At 35.3% G+C, this 27,660-nt stretch overlaps 4 protein-coding genes across 5 annotated transcripts; 2 read left to right on the plus strand and 2 right to left on the minus strand.

Moving 5' to 3' along the window:
• The first annotated feature begins 2,368 nt into the window (after window positions 1-2,368).
• On the plus strand, window positions 2,369-3,536 carry LOC122282642 (transcription repressor MYB5-like). Its single transcript, XM_043094585.1, has 2 exons — window positions 2,369-2,536; window positions 2,721-3,536. The coding sequence occupies exons 1-2, from the start codon at window positions 2,404-2,406 to the stop codon at window positions 3,437-3,439; spliced, it is 852 nt and encodes a 283-aa protein (XP_042950519.1). The 5' UTR covers window positions 2,369-2,403; the 3' UTR covers window positions 3,440-3,536.
• Window positions 3,537-6,219: 2,683 nt separating this feature from the next.
• LOC122282641 (methyltransferase-like protein 17, mitochondrial) lies at window positions 6,220-11,275 on the minus strand. Of its 2 annotated transcripts, XM_043094583.1 has the most exons (12): window positions 11,022-11,275; window positions 10,666-10,934; window positions 10,216-10,289; window positions 10,002-10,096; window positions 9,306-9,403; window positions 9,041-9,124; window positions 8,741-8,821; window positions 8,538-8,621; window positions 8,364-8,459; window positions 7,405-7,487; window positions 7,060-7,148; window positions 6,220-6,847 (listed from the first exon to the last, which is right to left on the minus strand). In XM_043094583.1, the coding sequence occupies exons 1-12, from the start codon at window positions 11,152-11,154 to the stop codon at window positions 6,489-6,491; spliced, it is 1,545 nt and encodes a 514-aa protein (XP_042950517.1). In that variant the 5' UTR covers window positions 11,155-11,275; the 3' UTR covers window positions 6,220-6,488. The 2 variants fall into 2 exon arrangements, with proteins under 2 accessions (XP_042950517.1, XP_042950518.1); XM_043094584.1 differs by lacking the exon at window positions 11,022-11,275 and having other exon boundaries at window positions 10,167-10,289; window positions 10,666-10,919.
• A 2,817-nt stretch (window positions 11,276-14,092) lies between these two features.
• Window positions 14,093-14,959, plus strand: LOC122282414. The gene has a single exon (XM_043094366.1). It carries the CDS (start codon window positions 14,093-14,095, stop codon window positions 14,957-14,959), a length of 867 nt encoding a protein of 288 aa, XP_042950300.1.
• A 5,579-nt stretch (window positions 14,960-20,538) lies between these two features.
• On the minus strand, window positions 20,539-23,094 carry LOC122280793 (short-chain dehydrogenase TIC 32 A, chloroplastic). Its single transcript, XM_043091820.1, has 8 exons — window positions 22,620-23,094; window positions 22,275-22,506; window positions 21,997-22,076; window positions 21,744-21,900; window positions 21,514-21,595; window positions 21,262-21,349; window positions 21,112-21,158; window positions 20,539-20,969 (listed from the first exon to the last, which is right to left on the minus strand). Exons 1-8 carry the CDS (start codon window positions 22,741-22,743, stop codon window positions 20,769-20,771), a joined length of 1,011 nt encoding a protein of 336 aa, XP_042947754.1. The 5' UTR covers window positions 22,744-23,094; the 3' UTR covers window positions 20,539-20,768.
• Window positions 23,095-27,660: the final 4,566 nt, after the last annotated feature.

Genomic DNA, 27,660 nt, shown 5'->3' on the forward strand with positions numbered 1-27,660 from the left:
GCATCTACACAGGTGGGCGTTATTGTGGGTATTATGCCCATCATTGTTTCTTGGCGGTTGTGGAGGAGAAGATGTCTAGCTTGGATGGAAGATATTATGGAGTCCCATAACAGTATTGTCCATTCTATTTGTGTATGGCTTGGTTCTCTTTGTCAGATGATTAAACGGCCCAAATGGTTGTCTCATCGAGATGGTATGATTCTTGGGCTTTGAGGATAAAACCGGTTGCCCTGAATGTCCCTTCTTGCAGAGTAGTTAGGTGGACTAAGCCACCATTGGGGTGGCATAAATTAAATACAAATGGTAGCAGTCTTGGCAATCCAGGTTCATGTGATATTGGGGGGTAATTCGCAACGAGTCAGGACGACATGTCCAGGCTTATGCTTCACATGTTGGTTTTGGCTCTAATAATAAAGCAGAACTTATGGCGCTTCTTCAAGGTTTGAGGATTTGCAAAACTTTAAATATCACTAAGGTGATTGTTGAAATGGATTCACAGGTAGTTATTTCTTGGTGGATGAGAGGAAGATGTGGTGTTTGGTATCTAGAGGATTTTTGGGAGGAAATTATTGAGTTGACCCGAACCATACAATGCCAATTTCAACATGTTTTGCGGGAAGGTAATAGAGTGGCAGATTGGTTAGCCAAATCTGAGGCTTCAGGGGAGGAGTTGGTGTTCTATACTCATTGTAATATGCCTCGGTTTTTGTGAGGGTTGATCCGCTTGGACAGTTTAGGCCTCCCATCTTTAAGATGTTAGGTTTGGTTTTTTTCTTGTCTTATAGGTCTGTCGTTGTTTTTGTTTTTGCGGTGTGGTTCTTTTGGTTTTTCTTGGGTTTCGTTTTGTTTCCATGGTATTCCTCTGCTAAAAGTAAAGGTTTTTAATAAATATGGGAGGGGGTCACTCATGGACATGTGACCTTCCACTCTTATAAAAAAAAAAAAAAAGTCCCCACATTGAATTATCTATTTATTTTTTTATATAATAATAAAATAATATTAATTTAATATATTTTTAATATATTTATTTATATCATATTTTACCATTATATTAATTATATGTTAATTAGTAATTATATTCTAATTAAATTATTGGTTAAAAAATCATATTTTTAATGGTTATTTAATATTAATAACCACAAATGTCTAATTAAATTTATCTAAAATTCAATATAAATGCCAAAGAATAAATTCAATATAATGGTAATAATCCTTGTTATCCTTGTTGACATCAATTGCTACAGTAATAGCTAAAGAAACTGAGATTTTTCTGAGAAAATATTGAGGGAAGAGAGAGAGTGTTACAAAAAAAATAATAAACTAAACATTTGGTCATTTAACCGTTCATATCAAATTTGACTTTACTTTTACAAATACTGTAGCTAAAAGCTAAACTTTTTGACTTAGCCAAACTTTTTGACTTTACATAATCTATTGCAGCCAACTTTTGATCTGTAATAGCCAAAAGGGACTCTTTTTTTGTGTCTATGCATATTCCATTAAGAGTGCTCTAATAAGCTATGCTCCATTAATTATTAATTATGGAACTTTTAGGACCTACTAGTTATGGCTACTACATTCATGTCTCTGATTTCTCACCCCTGATCTCATCACTCTTTTTTTTTTTTTTTTAAGTGACTTTATGCTTTATCTCTTATTATATTTTTCATTTTATACAATTAATTAATAAAAAATATATTTTTTAATACTTTTTACTTGGTGTGTTTGAATTTTTTTTTTTTAAAAAAAAAAACATTTTGCTAGAGCATTGTGTAAAAAAATATTTTACTAGGATTCTAGCATGTACGTATATATTCCCCCGCCCCACATTTGTAACTTCTGTACATATTTATTCATTCATTAATAATACAAATTATGAGATTTATTTTGAGAAGAAAGAAAAATGAGAATGTTATAAATAGGAAGAGATTATATAAAAATAAATTTATAAATTGATTTAATTATATATATATATATATATATGATCCGTTAGATCTATTCATAATAAAAATAAATTTATTCTATATCAATTTTATGTGAATTAATAAATTTATTTTTATATAATTTTTTAATTAAAATATTATTCAGAAGAAAAAACAAATGTTGAGCCAGATTTTCATAATTATAGTACGTAATGCTATTACGCGTCATGCGATCTTTGACTATTACATTATACAATAATTCTTACAAAAATTATATGGATCAAAATAAATCTATAAATTAATTAATGTGACCTCATGTCATCTGTTGAATCTATTTTATAATAAAAATAATTTTATAATACAATATACTGTATCACACCGCATCGGTTTATAAATTTAACGTAGTTTGGTTAAAGTATTTCTTATATATTCCGAGCCAAGTACCATATTTGCAAGGCATAGAAGGCCGGGAGGGAGAGAAATGGGAAGAGCTCCATGCTGTTCAAAAGTGGGTTTACAAAGAGGTCCTTGGACTGCCACTGAAGACACTTTGCTCATTAACTATATCCAGGCTCATGGTGAGGGCCATTGGAGATCTTTACCTAAAAAAGCAGGTATTCCTCTGAGTCAAGACCTCAAATACATGGACTATATAAGTACTCATGTTTCTGTTAATTTCTTACTTTGTCTGCATTTTTTGGTTATGTATATTAATTGAATATTTTGATCTAAGCACGCATGCATGCAAGTTGAACTTTCAGTGTTGTTGTTCTATACATGGTTTTGTGCTTGGTCAAGGGCTACTTAGATGTGGGAAGAGCTGTAGGCTAAGATGGATGAACTATCTCCGGCCAGATATCAAGCGAGGAGACATCACATCTGATGAGGAAGAACTTATTATCCGGCTTCACTCTCTCCTTGGCAACCGCTGGTCTCTTATTGCCGGAAGATTGCCAGGTCGTACTGACAATGAGATAAAGAACTATTGGAACTCTCATCTAGGCAAAAGGTTCAAGAACACAGGAAAAGTCGACAAAAACAACCAAAAAAGAGAGTCGAAACGTGGTAGAGATGATCCAAAGAATCAAAAGAACCATAACCAAGACAGTACTGCAAATAGGGAAACAATAGTAAAGACCAAAGTTCATCTGCCAAAGCCCATGAGGGTTTCACCACTTTCAATTTCAAGGAAATTATATTATAGTATGGATAGTATGGGAAGTGGGTCATCTAGTCATGCAGGTGGAAACAATGGAATTTATCAGGCAGAGATTTTGAAGGGTTGGTCTGATCTCAAAGATGTCTGCATTAATGGTGGAGAGCAGGATCAGATGGCTTGTGACAAAGATCGTGAATTTGCGGATAATAATTATGATGGCGGTGATCCTTCATGCCAGATTTCTGAACCCACAAAAGATGATCACATGCTGGACAAGATTTTCGAGGAATATCAGCAGCTGCTCAAAGCAGAAAATCAACTCTCTTTGGATTCATTCGTTGATTCCTTGTTGATTTGATTATTGTATAACAGCAATATATGTTTGGTATTCAGTGTATTATATTGATCTACTATCATGCATTTTTTTTATTTAATAATTATTAGGTATGTGAGAACTCGATCCCAACTTATCTTATTATATATATATATATATATAATATCTTTAATATTATACAAGTTTTTTCGTGTGCAGTAAATTATATATAACTTGTATATTAACCGTTGAAATACATGGCTTATGTAGTGAAAGTAGGCAGATGTAGAAGCGTATAAATACACTGAAAGTATTTGTAATTTTCTTAAATATGTCCGTATGGTTAGGGTTAATATATATAAATTATGTAACCCTAATTGATTGATAGTGAATTCGCGCCGCTCGTTCCTTATGGATGTAGACACATTACCGAATCACGTTAAATTTGTGTCGATTTTTATTTTTCTTCTCTTGATCATTCCGTATAATTTATCAGCAATTGTTGTACATTTCACAACATTAACAGTACAGTGGTTAATTTGTACAAAATCGATCTTTTATATAAGTAATGGAAAGAAATTAATGAATCACAGTTCATTACATAATTAAAATGTTTGCTATGAACTAAATTAAAGGGGCATCATGCATAATTAATACTTAGGCCTCGTTTAATTATACAGATGAAATCAGATGAGATGAAAGTTGAATAAAATATTATTAGAATATAATTTTAATTTTGAAATTTGAAAAAGTTGAACTGTTTATTATCTTGTGTGGGAGTTTAAAAAAGTTGTAATGATGAAATGAGATGGTTTGTATATAACCAAATGAGCCTAAAGGGGTAACACACGGTTGCCCGGCCAAGGACCGTATATATCGGCCTCAATCACAAACTGTCAGTATATATGTCATTGGTCTGAATTTCCCATTCTATTCACTTGATCAAGATCACTCATTCATCCGAAACAGATATATCATGTAATGTAAGTTAGCATATAATTATAAAAGCATAGTACTTGAACAAATTAGGGCAACCAAAGCATCATGAAGAAAGCTAGGGATGACTACCGCTTGTCTCAACTACTGCATGTGTTATCGTGCAAGCTAGCTTTAGCAAGCTTGAGCGTACGTCTATGCGTAGCGCGCGCGCGCGCGTCATAAATCAGTTGAGTTTTGAGCTCGATCGAGAATGACTTGAGCTTTGATTAATTAAACCTGGTTTTCTCTAACATTAACAAAGCTTGAACATGTTCATTCATGGGCCCATGAATCCATGATCATCAATTAACATCATCGATCTTCTCAACTTCTCAACGTCCTAACCTACGTACCGTGCATGCGTTATGCGTACGTGTTTCATGCTAATGCATGCATGCAGCTACTTGACAAATAATTAAGCTTACTGATCTTACAATGGCTTTTATCCCATTCGTCAAAGTGATCATGTTCATGTCAAAAGTTACCACGGAAGGAATTCGTAAATTTATTACTTGCCGACTTCACCTCGTCATAGGCCAGGAACTCAGTCCCTTGTTACTGTATTTAGATGCTAAAAAAAGAAGGAAATGACCATCCTTGGAGATAAACAAAAGGATAGTGACAAACCTGGTCTATAATGCAGCTAGCATTCATTATATATTGTGTCCAAAAGACGTACTGTACCCATCTGAAAATACGGACCGTACCCATCAATATGAGCAATCAACTTCATGCAGATTTAGTTGTATGTGTTCTGCAACATTATGATCGATATCAGCCACGCAACGCTACTGCGCGCAGGGTACCGTCTTTAACTAACGTAGCTCATTCATTTAATGGGGTTACCAATTACCGCCACCTAAATTATGAATCCTGCGCTGCAATTCTAATTAATTAATTATTATATATTACTGTTTTGGATGAGGTAGCTGCTGAAATCTCCAGTACGTCTCTTATTTGCACTTACTGCTTACGCGTTGTTGGGTAATTTTTCTAAGCTTTGCACAGTTAGTGAACGATTTGGGTTTTTGTCGCATATAATAATTACTTATAAGTCATTACAGGCACGAGTTGATAGAAGCTATAATTTCCTTTGATGTAATTGTCGGGAGGGGCGTTGGATGAGTGAACTTTTAGGCATTGACATTCGAGAAACAAAGGAGAGCAACTCAAGGACAATTATTATAAGATTACTGCTACTTAGATATTGTTAGATGCCCTCTGCGTATCTGCGTGTTGTTGTGGTAGTTCAGTGACAGATATCACTGTCTGACGTGGGTAATCTAGCTTCGCATCAATATATTGATACCTAAATATATATGTTTAAATAAAAAGATAAAAATGATAAATTATATAGTGATGTTTAATGTAAAAGATAAAAAATATTGTATTTATTTCCATTTATGATGGTCCGGCCTCAGCCTCGAATCATGATTCTTCCCACAGCTGAGTTGAAATCTTAACCAGGACCATACGGTAACAGTGGGAAACTGCCAACGAAAAGCTTCCCAACACTGTTGATATTGAAAACGATAAATCTAATTATAAATATAACTGTTCATTAATATATATATCAATTGATTGATTAAAAAATAAATTTTATTAAAAATAATATTTAATTTAAATTTTAAATATAAAAAATCAATATTGATACGCAGATTAGTATACGATCTTACTTGTACGTAACAAAACTCGATTGAAAAATCTTGGCTTCAAACTTGGAAAATCCGGATTCCGGATCGCTTTGGAGTTGTAACCAAGCATCTTGGTTTGGCACCAACATGCCGAAGGAAGGAATGCTGGGACAGCCTTTTAAACTTCGTCATCGAAGCCCAAAACACAAATACTTCCCAAAAAGAGAAAAATGAATTCTACTGCACAATGAAAACTTGTAAGACGAATGCCTTTAGTTTGATACATCTAATCTTTTTGTTTCCAACATGATCATCTAATCTAACCCTGTCCTCAATTACATACATTTTTTTTTTTTTTTGGTTTCCCATCTTATGACTATACAAAGGGCAACTAGAAAATGAACATAAGACTCAACATCAAAATTTGGTTTGCATTCGATTTAGAGATTACCGAGCCAAAAAAGTAAATACACTTCATAACTTCAAAAGGGCCACAAGTCACCCCAGAGAGACTTGCGGGCCTGGTGATGTAATGTAGGATTCTTACTCTTTGTGATGACCAAACGCTCGAATGAACCCTCAGAGCAATCTCGTTTGGTTGATCTACAGATGTCCATTGTAACCTGCCGGCCCCGTCGAACAGATGGAAAGATAATCCTGCCCCATCCACCCCCAAGATCAGCAGAGGTTGTTTCTTCTTGTTCTTGTTCTTCTTCCTCTTCTTCTTCTCCTTCATCCTCTTCACGAGCATCGCTTTCCATAGCATCAGAATCATATGTAGATGGATCCACTTCGTCATATGGATTATCATCAGCTTCTTGTCGTAACTTAATTAGGTCCTCTATCAAGATCAGAGAATAACCGTCAGAGAAATTGAAATCAAAATTCAAAAATTCCTAGAATGCACTTCAATACTGTGTATGCAAGTTGATAAACACATGCATGCTAGTAAATTAGTAATCGCATCATAGCAAAAGACAGGTTCTGATTGAGATGTTCCGATTATGAAGTTCTTAGAGAGATTTGCATGGGAAATACAGTGTCCAGATGTACCATATTCAATTTCAAGATCTTCTGGATTTCTCTTCGCCTGCTGCTCCTTCAATGTCTCAAATTCCGTGCCATCAAGAGGCCAAGGTTCCCTGATCAGATTAAACAGTCACATAAAATACTAAGGCCTTGAAGGAGCTGCAGGATGGGTGACATTAAAAAATAAATAAAAAATTGAGGAATTGGATTTGCGCAATTCCGTGTAGATATGCTTATCATAAAGATTACAGAAAGAACCTGTAATCAATAATCAACTTGGTATAAAAATGTTATAAAACTTCCTTTCATTCTCAGGAAAAAAAATCATTAACTAAATGGTTTATTATGCATATATATATGCCTAGTCACCTTGGTCTTTGTCCTCGTCTGATAACAACAAAACAAAATTTCTCATCCTCAAAGCCTCGTAAAGGTGGCTCCCCCTTGGAACGCTACAAAAAGTCATTGATAAGAAAGAAGGTAACATTAGTGACATATTGATTCCCTTAATGCCCTCAGTTTACTTAATTTTTTAAAAGGTATTGCTTCTGAGAACTAGAAGCATAGCATAAATAAAAAGTATAAAACAATTTACACATGGGGAGAGAACAATACAAATTGTCCAAGTTCTCAGATGAATCTATAACAACTACCGCATAGATCTTGCTTTTTTACCGTTAGACAAGATTTTATTGATTATAGGAATAGGCAAGTGTCCAAGTATACGGGAAATATACAAGAGTAACACCAAAGCATGCTAGTTTAGTGATACAAGGAATTCATGAAAAGTCATGCCATGAAAATCAATTACAACCGACCAATGGAGTAAAGTAATGAAAAATAAGTTTCTAAGCTCATCCATTGACCGCTCTTGATCTGCCACTACCACTACGACATAGATCTACAATCAATTTCACACTAAAAATTGAGAAGTGCTAGGAAGCTGTGGCCAAAATACGACATCTCATACTAGGAAAAAATGAAGCGATAGATTGGCCCACTTCAAATAGCTTAACTAAGCAAAGGAACATAGGACTGACTTCCTAGTTTGTTCAAAGTTTTTTTTCTCATTGACATGTATTTAAAATGAGTACCCACTCATAGTGAGCATGATATGGTGCATAGAGATATCCTAGAATTTCTCAAAAGAAAAAGTGGCACTTGAACAACTTTTTTAGGCAAAAAAAAAAAAAAAACTAGAAAACTGACTAGATGTGATGCTTGAACATGTGCCAACCACAACATCTATATTGACAATTCAATTAATGGTAGCCAAATAAATCTTTCAGGGGTAAAGAGTGTAGCATAAAGATGATTTAGGGAGGAACCTTGTAGGCACGTTGTGATGATGTCCTCTCCAAGCGCTGGACAAAATGACAGTATTTACTAGTTTTTACCAATGGACATGGCCCATCATGAGGACACTGCATCAAGAGGACTTTATGAGAGAGATAAAAAGAGACACAGACAGACAGAGAGAGACAGAGAACTATCATACTCACAGGAGCAACTATGAATGCACTACTTTTTTGAGCCACCACCAAGTCCTTTGAAGCTATGTTTGCAGCTTTAGATTTACGGCATTTCTAAGAAGTCATGAATATGCCACCATATATGAGCAGGGATAAAAAGAGGCACAATATCAAATCAGAAACAAATGATTTCTGCAACAAATATTCAATAGAAAACTAACATATCAGATTACCCTATTCTCCATCCATAATATATGAGATCGCATTTGAGATATGATGTTATATCCATGAGGTGTTCCAGGCTCAACTAAAACCTGTTCACATTTGGATTTGAAGGGAAAAAAAAAACAATGGAGAAAATTAGACTTGAATGCTGACAATGTGACAATTTCCAAAATAAAAACTAAATTAAAAAAAATAATTCAGTGAAATAAATTAAATTAATAAACTCATCAGTAATGTAAGATCATCATCATCATCTATGTGCCATGCATGCATGAAATATGAAACTTTCAATAAGCCAGAAATCATACCAAAAGATCCTGTGTGAGATCCCAAAGCTGGCGTACTAAAGTAATTCTATCCTTCAGTGATGGTATCTCCCCAAGCACGTAGGACTTCACCCGAGTAAGGGACATTAAACATGAATTAGAACCAGGAGAAGGCCGCATGTGATGAAAGATTACCTAAGTACAGTACTTAAAATACAAACATGCTACTTCCTATAGTCATGACAAGGCAAATACAAATAACTTGCTAAAACTTTATCATGAAGAAAAGTTGAAGAATAATACTTACAGCAATTACAAGGTCATGTTCTCTCTCTGACTTTTTGATACTTTTAGTAAGCGCTTGAATGCTATCATAACCATGAATAAGAGGCAGGTTCTTCAGACCTATAAGAACTTTAACATATAAAGCACAGAGTTTTGCTTGGGCAAATGACCCTCTTGATTACATGAACTTCCAGGGAATCCTCTTTTGTTCTAGTAATATCAAAGGATCGGCACAAAGAGAAACCTAGTAAAACCACCTTAATCAAAAGAAACCTGCTTATACTGCTAACTTAACATTTTTTTGGAAAAATATCAATCGAAGCAAAACTATTCAAGAATGACATTCAGGGTTTCAGGACCATGCTATTGGGTCACCATCATCATTATTTTGTTATTTTTGATAAGTTAGATAATATCATCCTCATCATCATTATTTGGAGATTTAAAGTTTTGAAATTGGAAGCAAAAAGAAATCAGGATCCATTAAACAGTAAGCAATATGACTACATAAAAGTTTTACACGCAATGCACACCTAGAGCGAATCGTTATGACCTATTCCGATTCATGATTTTCATTGTAAGCTATTAAATTTTATTGTTATTCACTATGGAAATATTGATTTTTCATAGTTTCCAAAACCAACCGTCTTTGAAATGTAAATAATATAATGATCTCAAGGAAACGTCAACTATTCAAAAAGATAAAAGCATCAGTTACCTTTTATGAGGCTCCGGCCAGCACGCTGCATAGACTGGGATGGCTCTACTAAATTAATTTTCTGCAGAGACTCTGGCCAGACTTCTCGCAGTGCCCTGCAACAATGTTTGTTCATGTCTGATGTCACCACAAACTCAGCTACTAACGATGAAATTAAATATGCACCTCAGTATGCAGGTAACCATATTGGGAAAAAAATTAAACGAGCTTTCACCAGAAAGCTGAACCCGTTCCAGCACCAAAATCCAACACTCTAGCCGGAGAGAAACCCGGTAGCCTTCTACGAACCTAAAAAACAAAAGGCATACCAAATTATAACAGACGAATAACTCAAATATTCAAATCTCAAAAGCTTGATTGACTTCCAAAACAAATAGGACTCGAAACAACTAAAACCTTTCACCCAGTAAGCCTAATTCAACTCTATGACTCAGTTTAAGTTCAGCTTTTAACTAACTTATATATAAAAAATAAAAAGTGCCGTTCTTAACTATTCTCAAAAAGAAAGCAAGTACATAAGAATCAAAATCCAAACTTCCCTCCTCATTTCACAATTTTCTCAGCAACCAAACAGAAAAATGAAGAACCACAACTTTTGACCCGCATAACCACCCATTTCAATAAATCTTCTTTCTTTAACTCTGCACCACACGATAATATATACCTCCTTGAGAACCCGGTGACAAGCGGAGAACACGGCGGGCATTCTCGACGCGACGTAGGCAATGGTCTCATCGTCCCTATACTTGAACCCAATGTCGCCATAGGAGCTCTTGATCTTCCACCGCTGCTTTGACTGCTCCGAAGATTTCAGCGGGTCCTCTACAAGCTCTCTAGACGACGTCGTCACCAGCTGCGAGTTCACGTCCTTGATTGCATTGAGCGACTCCGACAGCCGCAGCACCTTCCTCTTCACGTGCGGCTCATCTTGCTCTGCAAATCACACATAAAAATAAAAACAATTAGATTCTAATTACAGATAAGTGTAGTATTCGTAGACGTATCAGGAAATGAGTGTACCTCGAAGGTATTTCTTGATGGCTCGGCGGAGGCGGACGGGGACGACGAGGCAGCGCTGGGACTGTTTGGCAGCGGAGCGGAGGCCTTCAGGGGTGAAGATTTTTCGGGAGGTCTCGGGTAAAAAACTCGCCATTTTCTTGGTGGGGATGGAGGAGTTTCTTAGTCCTTCGTTGGTGATGCTGCGCGAAAGAGCAGGTCTGTTTTTAGCTGTTCATGAATCTTCTGGGTGATTGAGTTTTGGGCAGAGTAGGGTTTTAGGGGTTTCGGGCTTGAAGAGAATCCGATATTTTATTGATGGGCCGATATATGGTCACAGGTGAACCAAGCTAGGCTTGTTCTGTGCTCCAGATTCATCAGCTCGACCCAAGGAATCCTAACCAAATCGCAAATATCACAGGCCCGGGTTCACTTTTTTTATCAGTGGGAAATTCAAACCATCACTATCTTTTTTAAGATCGGGTAATTGAAAGTGTCGTGTTCACAAAATAAAATGGAAAACTCTATGTACAACCGCGCGGTATCCCCACCGCGTCCTCTTGTCCTACGTGGATAAAAACAAAACGGCGTCGTTATCTTCTCTTCAAAATTCCTTCTTCTTCTCTATTCCATTTTCAGAAACCTTCAATTTTCCTCTGTTTTCTCTCATCCCTCTCCTTCGATATCTGTGTTCTCTCATCCCATCAGGATCCCGAGAAACTCCATCGATCGATTTCCCTCTGTGTTCTCTCTTCTTCCCGACCCCGCGAAGCTCATCCCCTTCATCCTCACCCCCGATCTTGCATAGTCTTTGCATACCTTTCTTATCTTTCTCCTTCTTCATCCGCTCTGTTCCGTACACTCGCCTGAGAAGAGAACCGCCACCACCATCTCTCTCGCCGCAGTTATTAAATACGACATCGTTGCACTCTGCTGCGCGAATCACCAACTTTGAAGATCCTAACCAGTGGTTTCACGATGTTGGTTGAGCGTTCATCTCTTCATTCTCGATGCGCCGCCACCAACACTACTCGACATCGATGCCCTGACGGATGGGTTGTCTTCTCAGCACATCCGCTACCGAACACCGACCTACCCTCAATGGAGACAACCACAGACGTCACCGCAGCACCAAGGATATTCTCATCACCAACGGCGTCCCCACCAGTAGGGCCAGGGAGGATGCTATCGAGAAAGGTAGGTAGAATAAGACGAGATACACCGGCGACTTCCCAGCACCAGATCGCCAGAAGCCTCGCCAGGACATTGCATTTGCCGGCAACGCCATCAAGGATTGGATTCCTCGCCACGCCAACATATTCGAGAAGCTCGCCAAGGTTCTCAAAAATCCCCAATTTTGATTCCATTATCCATTGTAATAAGTTCAAGTTTAAATTTTGGTTTTCTCCCAATTTGGTATATTGAAATCAAAATGCCCTTATTATTATAATTGTTGAAATATATCATTTTTGGAGTTTTTTTTTTGTTGAGATCAGGCAAGGGACTTATAGCAATGTATATAAAGCAAAGGATCTAATAACTGGGAAAATAGTTGCTCTGAAGAAGGTTAGATTCGATAATTTAGAGCCTGAGAGTATAAGATTCATGGCCAAAGAGATTCTTGTTCTGTGCCGCCTTGATCACCCTAATGTGGTTAAGCTCGAAGGCTTGGTGACTTCCACAATGTCTTGTAGTCTTTACTTGGTTTTCGGGTACATGGAACACAATCTCGCAGCTTGCCAAGGAGTCAAGTTCACTGAACCATAGGTTCATTTTCATTACCACTCAGAGCTACGGGTACGTGACGACGGCAACAGCAATGAAACACGGCGAACAAAGACAACACTTTAGCGAGGGCAATCTGTAGCTCAGGTTTTGGTGCTTTGCAACTCTACTTCAAAATGAATTTTTCTCTTTCCCGCATTTTGTTTCTGCTTTTTCATTTTTTTCTGACATGGCAGTTGCCACGTCAGTCATGGGGACGCGGCGGGGTTATTTCCCGGGGGTATGTAGCAGTTCTGAAATAAAATAGAAGTAGGATTAAAGTATAGCATATGGCATTACTTTTATTTTATTTTTTAATCAAATATTAAGTGTTTCTTTTGTTAGCCTTCTTCAACAACCTTTTACTAGGAAGATTATTTCATAAATTTTAAGGGTAGAGTCTTTTGAGTTTGATATTGGGAACACTACGAGTCTCTGTTTTTTTTTTTTTTTTTTAACTTACATAAAGAGTTTGTCTACGTACAGTTCTACTAATTGGACTGAACGTGCAAGCCTGGACATTATTGTCCTTCAATTTTTTTTTTTTTTTTTTTTGGTATTACAACAATATCCATCATTCAATTCAAAATGTGAAATTTTGAACTCGAAATGGACTCAAGAATTTCCCACTATCCTCACTTCATTCCCGACACGACTCAAGTAGTAGTGGTGTCGTTCACCATCGTCAGCCTCTTCCACTACCAATGGCGTCAACTTCATTTTCTCCTCCACCACATTGGTTTTTGACCACACAAGGATCGTTACATGCAACCCCGATCTAGTGGATGACTCAGTGCTCTTTCCCTTTGTCAAGATGGCTGGAGAACTCGAATTCAATGATGATTTAATGCGAAGATAGTATCATTTAAAAACAATACTAGAACTCAATTTATGCCTAATACTCTCAATTGTGAATATCAGTGTTTGCTTTGTGGGAGTTGTTTGTAATCTCATGTATGCTTGTCTGTTGTGTCCATGTATGGAATGGGGGATACCCATATCAAGGAAGATACACAAGATACTCTAGTGACAACTAAGAGTTAACAGAAGCAGCAATATTCACTAAGATTTGTGCCAGACGTGATTCAACGAGCGGTTTTCTGATTCTGTTGTAAATTTGATTCTATTGTAAATTCCTTAGTTTAATACATTGTAACATCTAGCCGATAGGCTATAAATTTCCTTACATAGCTCATTCAATTCTGTATATAAACTTACCATCAATAGCAATGAATGTGTGTTCAAAATTCTAAAACCATTGTAGTGCTGAAATCTTTACATGGTATTAGTAGAGCCGGCACTTTAACGAGAACATTTTTCCTTCCTTTGAAATGGTTGCCATTACTGGTTCATCTTCATATAATCCCATCATCACTATCAATACTACCACCACCATCAATGAAAAACTCACCCCTGCGACCTTCCCTCAATGGAGAGCCCAATTTGAAGCACTACTAATAGGTTATGATCTAATCGATTTTGTCACCAGTAAACATCAATGCCTTGCCATTGATGGAACTAAGTCTGCCACCTCCAAAGCAGTGAATTTCTATTGGATTCGTCAAGATAAATTAATTCTCCATGCCATTCTTGTTTCCATTTCCACAACAATCACCTCATTTCTTACTTCTTGCAAAACTTCTCATGAGGCCTGGGCAGCCCTTACCTGTCTTTATAAGGGAAAATATCGAACACGTACAATGCAACTTAAGGAAGATTTAACCTTGAGTACTCGTAGCAGTCGCTCTGTCATTGAATTCCTTCAAGCTATGAAAATAATAGCTTATGAACTTGCAATTATTGATCATCCTATTTCGGATGATGACTTGATACTTTACATATTGAATGGCCTAGGTCCCGAGTTCAGGGACATTGCAGCACCAATCCGTGCTAAAGAAACATCTTTGAAGTTTGAAGAAATACATGACCTGCTGGTTGGTCATGAGAATTATATTCGCCGAATGGAAAACCAATTGGCATCCAACTTGATTACTACAGTGAACTACAGTCACTGGAAAGGAGGCATCTCAAGCAATGATCGTTCATTCTCAAATATGGGTCACAGACACAACAAACAGGCCATACATCCAAAAGCTACCCCAAGTTCAATTCAAATGAACTTGCAGCAAATTGTGCAACCTCCTCACAAGGAAAAAATAAAAAATGGCTTGTTGACTTTGCTGCATCGCACAAGATGACTGCAGATCTCTCCAATCTCTCAATACACTCTGAGTATAATGGTACTGATAAGGTGGTAATTGATGATGACTCAGGTTTGCTTGTCTCTCATGTTGACTCATTATCTTTTATTTCATCTAATCATGTATTTCATCTGCATGATATCCTTTGTGTTCCTACCATTAAAAAAAATCTCTTTTCGGTCCATCATTTTACGAACACAATAATGTTTTTTTGGAATTTCACCCATCTTATTTCTTGGTGAAGGATTGGATCACAGGGACGACACTAGTCAGAGGTGAATGTGAAGATGGCATGTACCCTTTACCGGACTCACTAGCTATGGTTTCCAAAAAGGTTGTTGCTTATGTTCATGAACGTACATCAATTAATGGTTGCCATAAAAGACTTGGGCATCCCTTTTCAAAAATTTTCAATCATCTTATTTGTACTTCTTCTTTACCTACAAAAAAAAAAAAAAAAAATGGACATTCCTCTCTTTGTAATTCATGTTCTCAAAATAAAGTTCATCATCAACCATTTTCATTCTCATGGTTTAAATAGCACATCCCCATTGGAATTAATTTATACAAATGCTTGGGGTCCTTGTCCTGATATTGGTATTGATGATTCAAAATATTACATTATTTTTATTGACCATTATACCAAATATATTTGGCTCTATCCTATGTAAACTAAGTCAAGTGTTTAAACTATTTTCCCTCAATTTCAACATCTCGTGGAAAATAGATTTACTAAAATTAAGAGCCTATACTCTGACAATAGTGGAGAATATATTGGGCTAAAGTCTTATCTTTCCGTTCACATAATTGGTTACTACACAACTGCTCCCCACACTTCACAACAAAATGGCGTGTCTGAAAGATGACATTGTCATCTTGTTGAAACTGGACTCACCTTTTTCACTGATGCTCATATGCCTCATTCATACTGGCCCTATGCATTTCAAACTGCTACTTACTTAATAAACAAGATGCCCAGTTTTACACTGCAAAATAAAACTCTATTTGAAAACCTGTTCAAGTAAATTTCAAATTATCTCAAACTTAAACAATTCAGGTGTTTGTGTTACCCATTAACCAGGCCCTACAATCACAATAAACTTGAGCCCAAAGTAAAGCCCTGCATATTTGTGGGCTATTCACTTTCACAGAATGCTTACTTGTGTCTTGAGCCAAAAACACATCGCATGTTTCAATCTCGGCATGTGTTGTTCAATGAAGGGAACTTTCCCTTCTAGAATTCCAACCCTAACATTCCAGCATAATCAGATTTGAACTCAGGTGAACAATCTTCTGGTGTGATGGTCTCCTTGCTGAAAATTAACACTGAACCGCTGCCAAACTCTCTAACACTAGGTACTAGCAATCATCCATCGCATGGGTTAGTGAACTCTCCCACGCCGAATCCTTCTCAGATATGTCTCTCTTCATCCTTAAATTTTGTTCCACAAGAAATTTAATCATCACACACCTGAGAAATTCAAGGATCTGTTCATGACCAAAATGAGTCTGTGTCACCATCTCACCCTATATTGCATACTCACAATATAGTCATTCGCTCCATGAACAATATTTACAGACCAAAAAAATCTTTTTTGCTCACCAAGCCATCCAATACTCCCTTCCTCAAAACCCACCCATGTCAATGAGGCACTCTTTGACTCTAGATGGCGTGATGCCATGTCCTCTGAGTTAATTGCACTTATGCACCATGACACATGGCAATTGTTTCCCCCACCCAAGGTTATAACATTATAGGATGCAAATGAGTATTTTGGGTTAAAAGGAATGCTGATGGGTCAATCAATTGGTTTAAAGTGAGATTAGTGGCTAAAGGCTTTAATCAAAGACCTGGTTTGGACTACAAAGAAACATTTAGCCCTATAGTCAAACCATTTACAATTCACATAGTTTTGTCTCTAATTGTGATGCAGGGATGGCTACTAAGACAACTAGACGTAAACAATGCGTTCCTTCATGGTCATATAACGGAGAGAGTCTATATGGAACAACCACCAAGCTTTTGGAATTTAGAAAAACTAGATCATGTGTGCTGCCTTCAAAATGCAATATATGGACTTAAACAAGCACGAGGTGCTTGGTACTCAACTCGAAAACAAGCCTTGATTGATTTTGGTTGTGTGAATGTTAAATCTAATTCCTCTTTATTTTTGTACCATCATGACTCAATACCTGTCTATTGCTTGGTATATGTCAATAATTTAGTCATCACATAAAATAAATCGACATTTGTGGCAAGCATTATTGATCAACTTGGTCAAAAAGGCTCTCTTAAGGATTTGGGGCCCCTAAATTTGTATTGAGGTAATCCCTACAAAAGAAGGATTGTTGTTCTTATCTCAGCACAAATACATCCATGAACTCCTTGCAAAAACTAGTATGGATGGTGCAAAGGATGTGACAACGCCATTGTCAACTTTAGTTCCATTAAAGTTCGATAATGGATCTCCATCATTTGATTCCACTGAATATTGTTGAGTTATTGGTGCTTTGCAATATCTATCACTAACTCGACCTAACATTAGTTTTGTAGTTAATAAACTCTCTCAATTCATGCACTATCCAATAACAAATCATTGGACAGCAACTAAGAGACTGTTGAGATATTTGAAGAACACCATTTTTCATGGCATCACCATTAGAAAAATAACAAATCCAGCACTCACATGCTTCTTGGATGCGAATTGGGCAAGTAACTTGGATAATAGAATTTCAACATTTGCATATCTTGTTTCACTAGGCACAACACTCATCTCATGGAGCTAAAAAAAATAAGTCATTGCATTGTGGTCTACTGAAGCTGAATACAGAGCTCTAGCCACAGTTGCAGTTGAGTCCATATGGATACTTTTCCTCTTCCATGAACTAAAGTTTACACTCTCAAAGCCACCGTTGTTGTTATGTGGTAATTTTGGTGCAACCCATCTCAGTTTTAATCCTGTTTAGCATCCAAGAATGAAGTATATTCAAATTGATCTTCATTTTATTTGAGACTTGGTCCAGAAAAATGCAATTCATATTTGTCGTGTTCATACTAATGATCAACTTGCTGATTTATTAACCAAGTCTCTATCACGTAAACGTACTGATCATCTAAAAAACAAGATCAACCTCACTGACGGTAGCCCTGCATTCTTGTGGGGGCATATCAAAGAAGATACACAAGATATTCTGGTGACAACTAAGAGTTAACGGAAGCAGCAATATTCACCAAGATTTGTGTCAAACATGATTCAAGAAGCAATTTTCTGATTCTGTTGTAAATTCCTTAGTTTAATACATTGTAACGTCTAACCGATAGGCTGTAAATTTCCTTACATAGTTCATTCAATTTTGTAAATAAACTTACCATCAATAGCAATGAATGTGTGTTCAAAATTCCAAAACCATTGCATTGTTGAAATCTTTACAACCCATTGGTAGACATAATTGTTACAACAAATAAATTTTAGAAACTTTTTCTCTTAAGAATTATTTGGAGACTGCAAATAGAATTATTCAATCAAATATTATAGTATTCAAGAGGGCCTTTTAAGCCATGGTGTAGGTTAGATATACCTGTTTCACGCAGTCAACTTCAATGTACACATGCTAGAAAACAATACATCAATGATTGTCTAAAAATGTTTAAGGATTCGTGAGAACTAATTACGCTTGAGTACAGCAATAAAGAAGACTTTATAATGTTAGTAACCCTTCGTAGTGATGGAGGAGAGTAATGTAGACTTAAAATTTATCTAAAAGCTAAAAATTAAGAAAGGCGAGACCTTGGTTACCAACCTCTAGTTGACCCTCACAAGAAGGATCCCATTTTGTTTGTTTGTTTTTTTTTTAATTTCATTTTTAAGTTGTTTTTTAAATTTAGTTGATTTTAATAGTAATTTTGGTTGTTTATTTTATTTTTAATTTTTATTTCATTTTTATTCTTGAAAACTTACCGCGCTTTTTTTTTTTTATTAAGGAAAAAACTCAGTCTATGCCACGGAGTTGATAATACACAATACAGGGCCGACTCTTCCATTAGGCAAGTTAGGTAATTGCCCAAGGCTCTTAGTGGAAAAATGAGTAAAAAAATAAATAAATAAATATAATTTTTTAAAAAGAAAAAAAATATCTAATTAAAAAAATTAATTAATTCAATGAGAGAAGATCAAAAATATTAAATAGATATTATGTCATTATTAGTTTTAAAAGTATCACACATAATAATTATATCAGGTGCTCTCATTCTAAGAATATGTCATTAGTAATTTAATATATATAGTGTAAAAATTATAAATAGCAAAATCTAATTTTTGAGTTTTCATAAAAATTTTTGTATAGTCCTTTGAAGAGGCAAGAGCCCACTTTTTTCCAAATATATAAGTTGTTTATAGAACTTTATTGACAATAATGATTATATTTACTTTTAAGGCTTATTTGAATATTAAGAATATCTCAAAATATCCATAAATAGTAGTGAGATAGTTTGAGTTTAGATGTTTTATTAAATTTTGTGAAATGAGAAAGAAAAAGTTGAATTTGAAAATATTTAAGAATATCTAAAAAAAGTTATGTTTCCTAGCAGGCATGAAGAGTCTAAAAGGCGTATTGTAGAACTAAATTTGATAAAATCCTTTCTAAATAAAAATATTTCTAATATAATGAGTTATCAGTTCAAAATGTGGTATAAAATCTTAATTAGTAATTATATTTTGCAAAACTATATGTGTTATTTTTAAATAAAAATGCAATCAAAATTTTAGCCTTAGGCCCCAAAATATATTGAGCGGGTCCTGACACAATACAAAATCATAATTTTTAAAACTCCAATATTCTTAAAGATATTCATCTCTTATAATCCAAATTCTCCCACTCATATCATTAAAAAAAAAAAAATCTATTTTTAAAATAGTGTGTAAAGTACATATAATAAAATATTTACAAAATATAATTTAATTTAAAATATAAAATTTAAAATTTATAAATCAAATATTACAATAAAATAAATTAAATGGCGTGTTCTACAGCGGGGGAAAAAAAAAAAAAGATTAATTACAATTTTGTTGTGAGGATAATTGAGTATGACCGATGACGCAAGAGGTACACACATGCGTACGTACACAACCAAATGCTCTTTGATTTTCCTTTCCTAAAACGCGTGGGTCTTCCCATCCCCCACCCGCCGGAGCACGTTATAGGTAGGACCCCAAGCAGGCCAACACCTCCTAAGATACTCTTATCAAAAATCAACCACCACATTGGTACTAATAGACCCCATCTTCTTGTTGCTCCTTTCTTTTTTCCTTTCACCTTCCATTTAGAAAACATATTTTCTTTCAAGTAACAAATATCTGTGTACTATTTCTGTATTATTGACAACAAAGTTAAGGTTTCCAAGCACTTTCCTTTTCCAATCAAAACCTCATTAACATCTCTCTCTCCCTTTCTCTCTCTCTCCCATAATCATTGTGTCATTATAGCAATGGTCGAATCTAACACCAGCATTATTATTATTATTCTAACCCGAACCCATTTCATGATAAACCTAAACAACCTTAGCTTTAACACATATGGAGAGCTACCAATCAAGAAGCCCATATAATATATATATATATATATATCTTTATACATACAAATGAAGGATCATATCTAATTATCTATACCTTACACAGCTGTCTACAACATATATTTCTTGATCTAGATTCTAGAGTGTATTTTCCTCTCTCTGTCTTTCTTTTTCCTTAGTTAATAATCTTGCTCTACTCTTATATATATATATATATATATAAATATATATATGCTTTTAAACTAGGGCGTTGAGAGGATCAAAAACTAATTTAGGGTCTTCAGAAACCATGATCTCGGAAGCAGACCATAGCCGTGCAGCTTCGGCTGAGTTGTTTCCCAGTTTCGATGTTGAAGCTTCGTTGCAGTCGGCAAAGTACTTCCCGGACACATTCAAAAGTCTCGGATGAGTCGCAACGTAACAAGTCGTAGCAGCAGCCTACAATATAATACATATCGCACCCCACCCATTATATATATATATATATATATAATATGGTTTTCCCAGAAACCACTGTAAAGCTAGCAAAGGATAAGTTTTTTTGGAATCTGATAACATCGATCTCCAATTACGTACGTACCTGAGGAATTGTCTTCAAGAGCTTGGAAGCGAAGAAGAAAGCCAAATCTGCATATATATGCCAAAGAAATTCAGGAATTTTCAGACGAAAACAGTAAGGTTTGAATGTTTTGGTTTTAAAAAGAGACTGATGATGATTATCTTCTTCAACCTGTGACTAGGCCTTCACGTTCTCGAGTGAGTCCGGTTCTCACTATTCCCGGATGAACACAATTCGCAGTCACGTTGGCCTCCATTTGCTGCAAATTATTATTATTATTATTATAGTAGTTTCAAGAAATGGTTGTTTCAAGACAATCTGAACAAGAAGAAATCAAGAAAGAAAAGAACAAATTTTCACTTTTTCTTTTATTTGTTTTCTTCTGTCTTTAATAATACTTGATCAAGCAATCTCTAACTATACCTTCAGTCTCCGAGCAAGTTCCTTGGTGTGCAAAACGTTGGCGAGCTTCGAGAGCGCGTAAGCACGTGTCGCGTCGTAATGGCTGAATCAACCGAGGCAAGTTATACAGAAAGTCAAAAACCGATGTTATTGTACTTTGTGACGACAACTTGTGTATACAATCGGTCTTATTATTACAGATAATTTACAGTTCCCAATATTTCATTTTCCATTTTTTTCTTGTCATTCACCTCTTGTTTCGTGTTATCAGACCAAGATATCCGATCATATCACCGGAAAACCAGCCGTGAATGCCCGAGGACACGTTCACTATCCGGCCTTGAACGCCGGTGTTTCTCGCCGTCTCAATCATTCTGTTCAGCAACAGCTTCGTCAACAGAAAATGACCTGCAAGAATTCACCGAAAAATATTTCGTTATGTTGGCTATAATTCATTGCTAAAATCTACAATATTATTGCCTATGATGTGTTTTAATGGCTTACCTAAATAATTAGTAGCAAAGGTCATTTCGATTCCGTCTTCAGAAATTGCATGCTCGTGAGCAAACTTGCCGGCGTTGTTTCTGAGATCAAGTACAAAACTGGGTTATTCCAGTTCAGTACTTACAGGCTGCCGATAAACTAGGTAAAATGTAACGAAACCCAATAGAGAAAAAACAAAAGGAGTTTCTTTTCGATCCCTCTGTTTTCTGGGCAAGCATACAATATTCAATGAAGAATAGAAGGAACCAAGAAAAAAAAAAAGCTTCTGAGGCACCTACATGAGGAGATTCAGAGGCAAATCGAGGGACTCGAACTCGGAGACGAAGTTTCGGACAGAACGAAGAGAGCTAAGATCGAGAGGCATGACAATAATCTCCGACTCGGGACACTCCGACACAATACGAGCCTTGGCTTCCTCGGCAGCCTTCAGGTTTCGAGCCGGGAGGACCAGCCTCGCCCCTCCCTTGGCGAGAACACGAGCCGTCTCGGCACCGATCCCTGACGTAGCGCCTGTGGTGAAAGAAAATAAGAAAAACCACACGTTAAACGCCAAAAGGGCGCGGCCCAGTTCACCGGTTGTGATGATTCGACGGCTATGAATGTGGGATGTACAAGAAGATTACCTGTGATAATGGCCGTGACGGAGCGCAGATCGGAGCTGCTCTTAGTGACTTGCTCTGCGGTGGATTTGGAGCCGTAGCCGCTTGCTCCGACGGAACCTATGAGGTATTTAACCGTGTCAACCATTTTTCTTTCCCCAAGTTACGGTTTGGTGGACGCTCGTAGGCTTGACCAAGAACCCTGGTGTGTCTTGACAAAGGCGTCGGGACTGTCACAAAAACCCAGTACGTGTTGGGCTTATTTTGCAGTCTGAAATATGTGCTATGTCAGGCTTCTGCAGCCTACGCCGCTCTGCATTTACTCTGTTCCTCTGTAACCGTGCGCCTGCGACCAATCTAGAGAGGAAGAGAGAGATTGCAAGGACAAACGAAGGAAGGAATCTTTTTGTGGGATTTTATGATGTAGAGCTGGGTGGAGAATCCGTGAGAGAGAGGATGGGATCACCATTACATATATTTGTCAGGGATTGATTGGGATAAAATTGATGCATGATTGGGTTTAAAGCAGTTTATTAGTCGGTATTATCCAAGATTTAATACAGATGTCTGGTTATCCTTTTTAGCGGTTCTCTCTAATTATCCGATAGTATTTTCTTATTTTAAAAATTACAAAGAAAATCATAATTTGTAATTTTTTTTACAAATCTTTATAATTATATTGACGTGTAAATATATATTTAAATAAAATTATAAATTATATCTTGATATATGTTATATGAATGACGAATAACATTTCTCTATTTAATATAGGATAATTTTACATAAACATTTGTCTATATTACATCATCCAACTTGATGAAATAATTAAAAAAAAAATTATCTATCACTTAATCCGAAGAAAGAGTTTCTCGATTCAGAAAACTGAAGATTTTATTGGTGCAGGAGAAGGATTTAGATGAGATCCCATATGAAAACTCTCACCTTATAAAAATTGATAATTTTAAAATCTTAAAAAAATGAAAAAAAATCTTTGGATTGAATAATTTGGATTTGACTTACAAGTATAAGCAAGATTTTCCTGATTTTTAAAACCTTCCCCTGTATATCAAGCCTGATCGTTTTCCCTCGTGTACCAACGAATACGAAGTCAATTTGGCATCTTGGAAATGGAAAGGCCATTGCTTGAATCGTTTACTATACTTATTTCGATTGGGACGGACCTATAACGAATTTGAAGAGGTCCATGTGGATTTGAAATAGGAGACTTATAGTTATAAAAAGATTATATAAAAATTAATAATCTCATAAACTGACGTAATTTAATATGAGCTGTTAAATATATTTTATAATAAAAATAACTTTACAATCTAATTATGAACCACATGAAACTATTTCAATTTATGAAGTTATTTTTGTATAATCTATTTATGATTAAAGTATTTCTTTTTAAAATAATTAAAAATTGTTAGCAGAGAATAATAAATGGAATTAGCTAGTACCATAAATGACTATTTTATGATCTTTACACATATAAAGAAATCACTCTTTTTTACATTGTAAATCTTTATGTAACACTTCTTTAAATTATAAGAAAATATTTAAGTTAGTAAATAGAAGTGTTATGTATAAATTGCCTTGACTAGATGTAAAATGTTAGATTTACTTTAAACTATAAAAAATTTTACAATCTAATATATTACATCAAATTAAGTCAAATTCACTCTATCACTTTCGTAAAATCTCAATGCAAAGCATCTTTCTTGAATTAATAATTTATTTAAAAATATTTATATCTCACATAATTTGATTTAAAAAATAAATTTTAAATTTAAATTTTATAAATTAAATTTTGTAATATAAATAATGTGTAAAGATTTTTAAAAAACAATAAACTCTTATAAAAAAAAATGCCAAATTTAAGAAAGAACGGGTCGGCGGTGTTGTAGAGAACGTCGCTAGACCAGACACGGCTAAGGTTAAAAAACCACTTCGGTTTTGATGTGACCGTATTCGTCGGAGTAACATCATGGAATTACCCCGTTTAGACGAATGAACAGCTTAGCATAATGCCGATCATGATATGGGTAAATTAATGATCGGCAAACGTGGGGCGGTGGTTGGTTGGGAACGGGATGAGTCGGCGATTGATTAATGAAAGAATCAATGTAGGACACGAGTGTCGAGGCGAGATGTAAGAATCGTCAAAGGGGAATTGCACGTGAGGGTTTCAAAGTGTTCCAGATCGGTCAATGCCACGGCCTCGAATCTTGCATTTCCTCGGGATAATTAAGTAATTACACAGTCAAATAATTCCCGGTCAAACCCCGGATTGTTCCTTCGTTATAGGAATAATATTAGGTTTATTATCTTACTATTATTTTTTATTTTTTTAAATTTATTTTACTTGATAATTGAAAAAGTGACTCTTAATAAAATTATATATTTTTAAATTTTTTTAATAATTAAATATGTTAAAATATAACATGATTAATCTGGATTATATTTTTTTTAGAAAACTAAGAACAATCAATGCTTATTTTTAGAAAAAAAATTCATCTGGATTAGTTTTTTTAGTTAGATTTTTGTAGACGCGTAAAGAGAATCTCTTCAACTATTTGATTGATCTGGATAATTCATTTTTTGAATAGGATAGTAAAATATTTGTTATTGTTCATGTATGATATTTGAGTAATAAAAAACTCATGCAAACATTTAACTCTAGTTTGATTACACGGATAATATAAAAAGTTAAAGTTGAATAAAATAATATTAGAATATAATTTTTTAATATAATTTTATTTTAAAATTTAAAAAAATTGAATTGTTTATTATATTTTATGTGAGAGTTTGAAAAAATTGTAATGATTAGATAAGTTGACTTTGTTTTGAAAACAAACCACCCCTTCATGTTATGTCTCTTTATCTCAAAGTTAAATTATTAGATTGGATCTGTTAAATGAAAAATATTGAGCATGTTAATTATCATAAATCTGAACTGAATTATTTAAATATGTTAATTGTAATCATGCAGTTTTAGGAGCTGGGGGATATGAGTTCACATACCATCTTGGCTGTGGGTTATGTTTGGTCAGTGAGCTGGAAATCTTCTCAAATTACATCATTATTATTCATCATTATTCACAAATTATTCATTATTTTTTATTACTATTTATAAATTATTTAAAATCACCTCAACATCTAAATTTGGTTTAGGAAATGGTGAAGGAGGGCCTTTTATTACCGGACGAGCCAAAAGGTATTTGATTTGTATATAAAGGAGAAAAGAAGTCACGAAGTTTCAGCTTTTTGGAGCACTTGGAGAGTAGCCGTGCCCCAAAAGAGGGACCCTGTGAGGCTGTGACATCATATTCCTTCTTCCACGACTGCATATTTTATGGGGATATATGTATGTTTGATCCCATTACGTACTTTGATGGTTTCTCCACAGCCCTGCTAGTTCTATACTTTCTTGCTAATCAAATATTAAATGTCCCCACGTTTTGGTATTTTGGATATGCTTTTTAACACGCATGATTTCCAGATCAAACAGCATTTTCACAGTACCAGCTCCAGTTGTTAGTTTGATTCCATACTTCTAATTGTTTTCTTGGCTTTTATAATTTCACACCTATCATATATCCGTTTATATCTATTTTTCAGACATTGATGTATGAGATCTTGTTTGGATTATATGCATGGATGCCACGAATATTTTCCTCTTAGTTAGCACACGCATGGGAAACATATAGACCTACCCATAAGATTCCGCCAGGCAATCCCAGTAGTTCATCAAATCCCTCACATATCAAAAGAGAAAGATCATGTGGACTTTATAGGGTTCTATTACTTTAAACTTTAAAGGACGTTTATCTCTGGCCATCTATAATTATCAGAAAGTCCTTGGCCCTCCAAATTTCTCTGTCTCCCTGCTCTGGTCATCTTCTATTTTGTTCTTTAGCCTTCCCCAGTATTGTAGGCCGCTACGGCACGAAAAAAATGTTCTTAGCCTTCTCACACTGACACTAGCTTTGACAGACTTTTGTTTTAATATCTGTTGTTTATCTTGTTGCTTGGGATCATTCTATAAAGAACGAGAACTTTTATTTAGATGATACATGCCACTTGCCCATTGTAGCCCAGATACATAATTAAGAAAACAAAAATGAAAAAATATATTCAGTTCACCCAAATTTTTTAACCTTTTGATCATCATGATCTGCTTGGGGAAAGAAAATATTTTTGTAAAAGAAAAATATATTCAGGCTCTTTTTCATTCGACAAGATAAGACATGTGCCAGCAACAAAAGCTATTTTCGTCTCATTACACACATAGGATACTCATGTTTTTCATACACAGTGCATGAAAACACAATAAAAGGAAAAAAAAAATGATCACACTCAATATTGAGCAACTTCTTGTATAATAAAGGAGAAAAAGAAGCATGCAGGAGAAAGCGGCTTCTTCCTTTACATCTTCACTCATTCTCCTCCCTCTCCACCAGCTTGTAAGAGAGAGAGAGGTTGGAAATTTTGTAATCATATAATATCCTTAGTAATGGATTCTCCAACCTCTGCAGATCATCGATCGTCTCCAGCTAGATTCTCCAACCACCATTAATCTTTAACTTGCCATTGGCACACGGCTCGGTAAAGATAAAAGAGTTGTCCGGGACATGAATCTAGCAATATTGTTGAGTACAGCTTTCGCATGGTTGATCAAAGATATTTGATTTTCCTTTTAAGTTCAATTATACGCACAAAAAATAATCGTTATCATCATTAGTTGAGAATAAGAAACAAGAAATATATATAATAATATATATACAATCAATATTCAAAGAAAAGAACATGTTTGATCCACGTTAATTAGCAAGTAAGCAAGCTTAGGTCGAGTCAGTCCCACATCATATAAACCATGCATGCGTGCAACACGTGTTGTGCCATATTATATATATGCACCTAAGTGCGTGAAAAATTACTCGAGCACAAAAGATCAGTAGAGTTAGTCCTTTTAGAATTTAAATTAAGCAACAACCAAAGTTGGTATCAGTGTAAGTTAAAAATATAACTCGAATAAAGACATCCTTACTCCTTATAAGATAGA

The sequence above is a fragment of the Carya illinoinensis genome, chromosome 11 (assembly GCF_018687715.1).
Source record: "Carya illinoinensis cultivar Pawnee chromosome 11, C.illinoinensisPawnee_v1, whole genome shotgun sequence".
Classification (NCBI taxonomy): domain Eukaryota; kingdom Viridiplantae; phylum Streptophyta; class Magnoliopsida; order Fagales; family Juglandaceae; genus Carya; species Carya illinoinensis.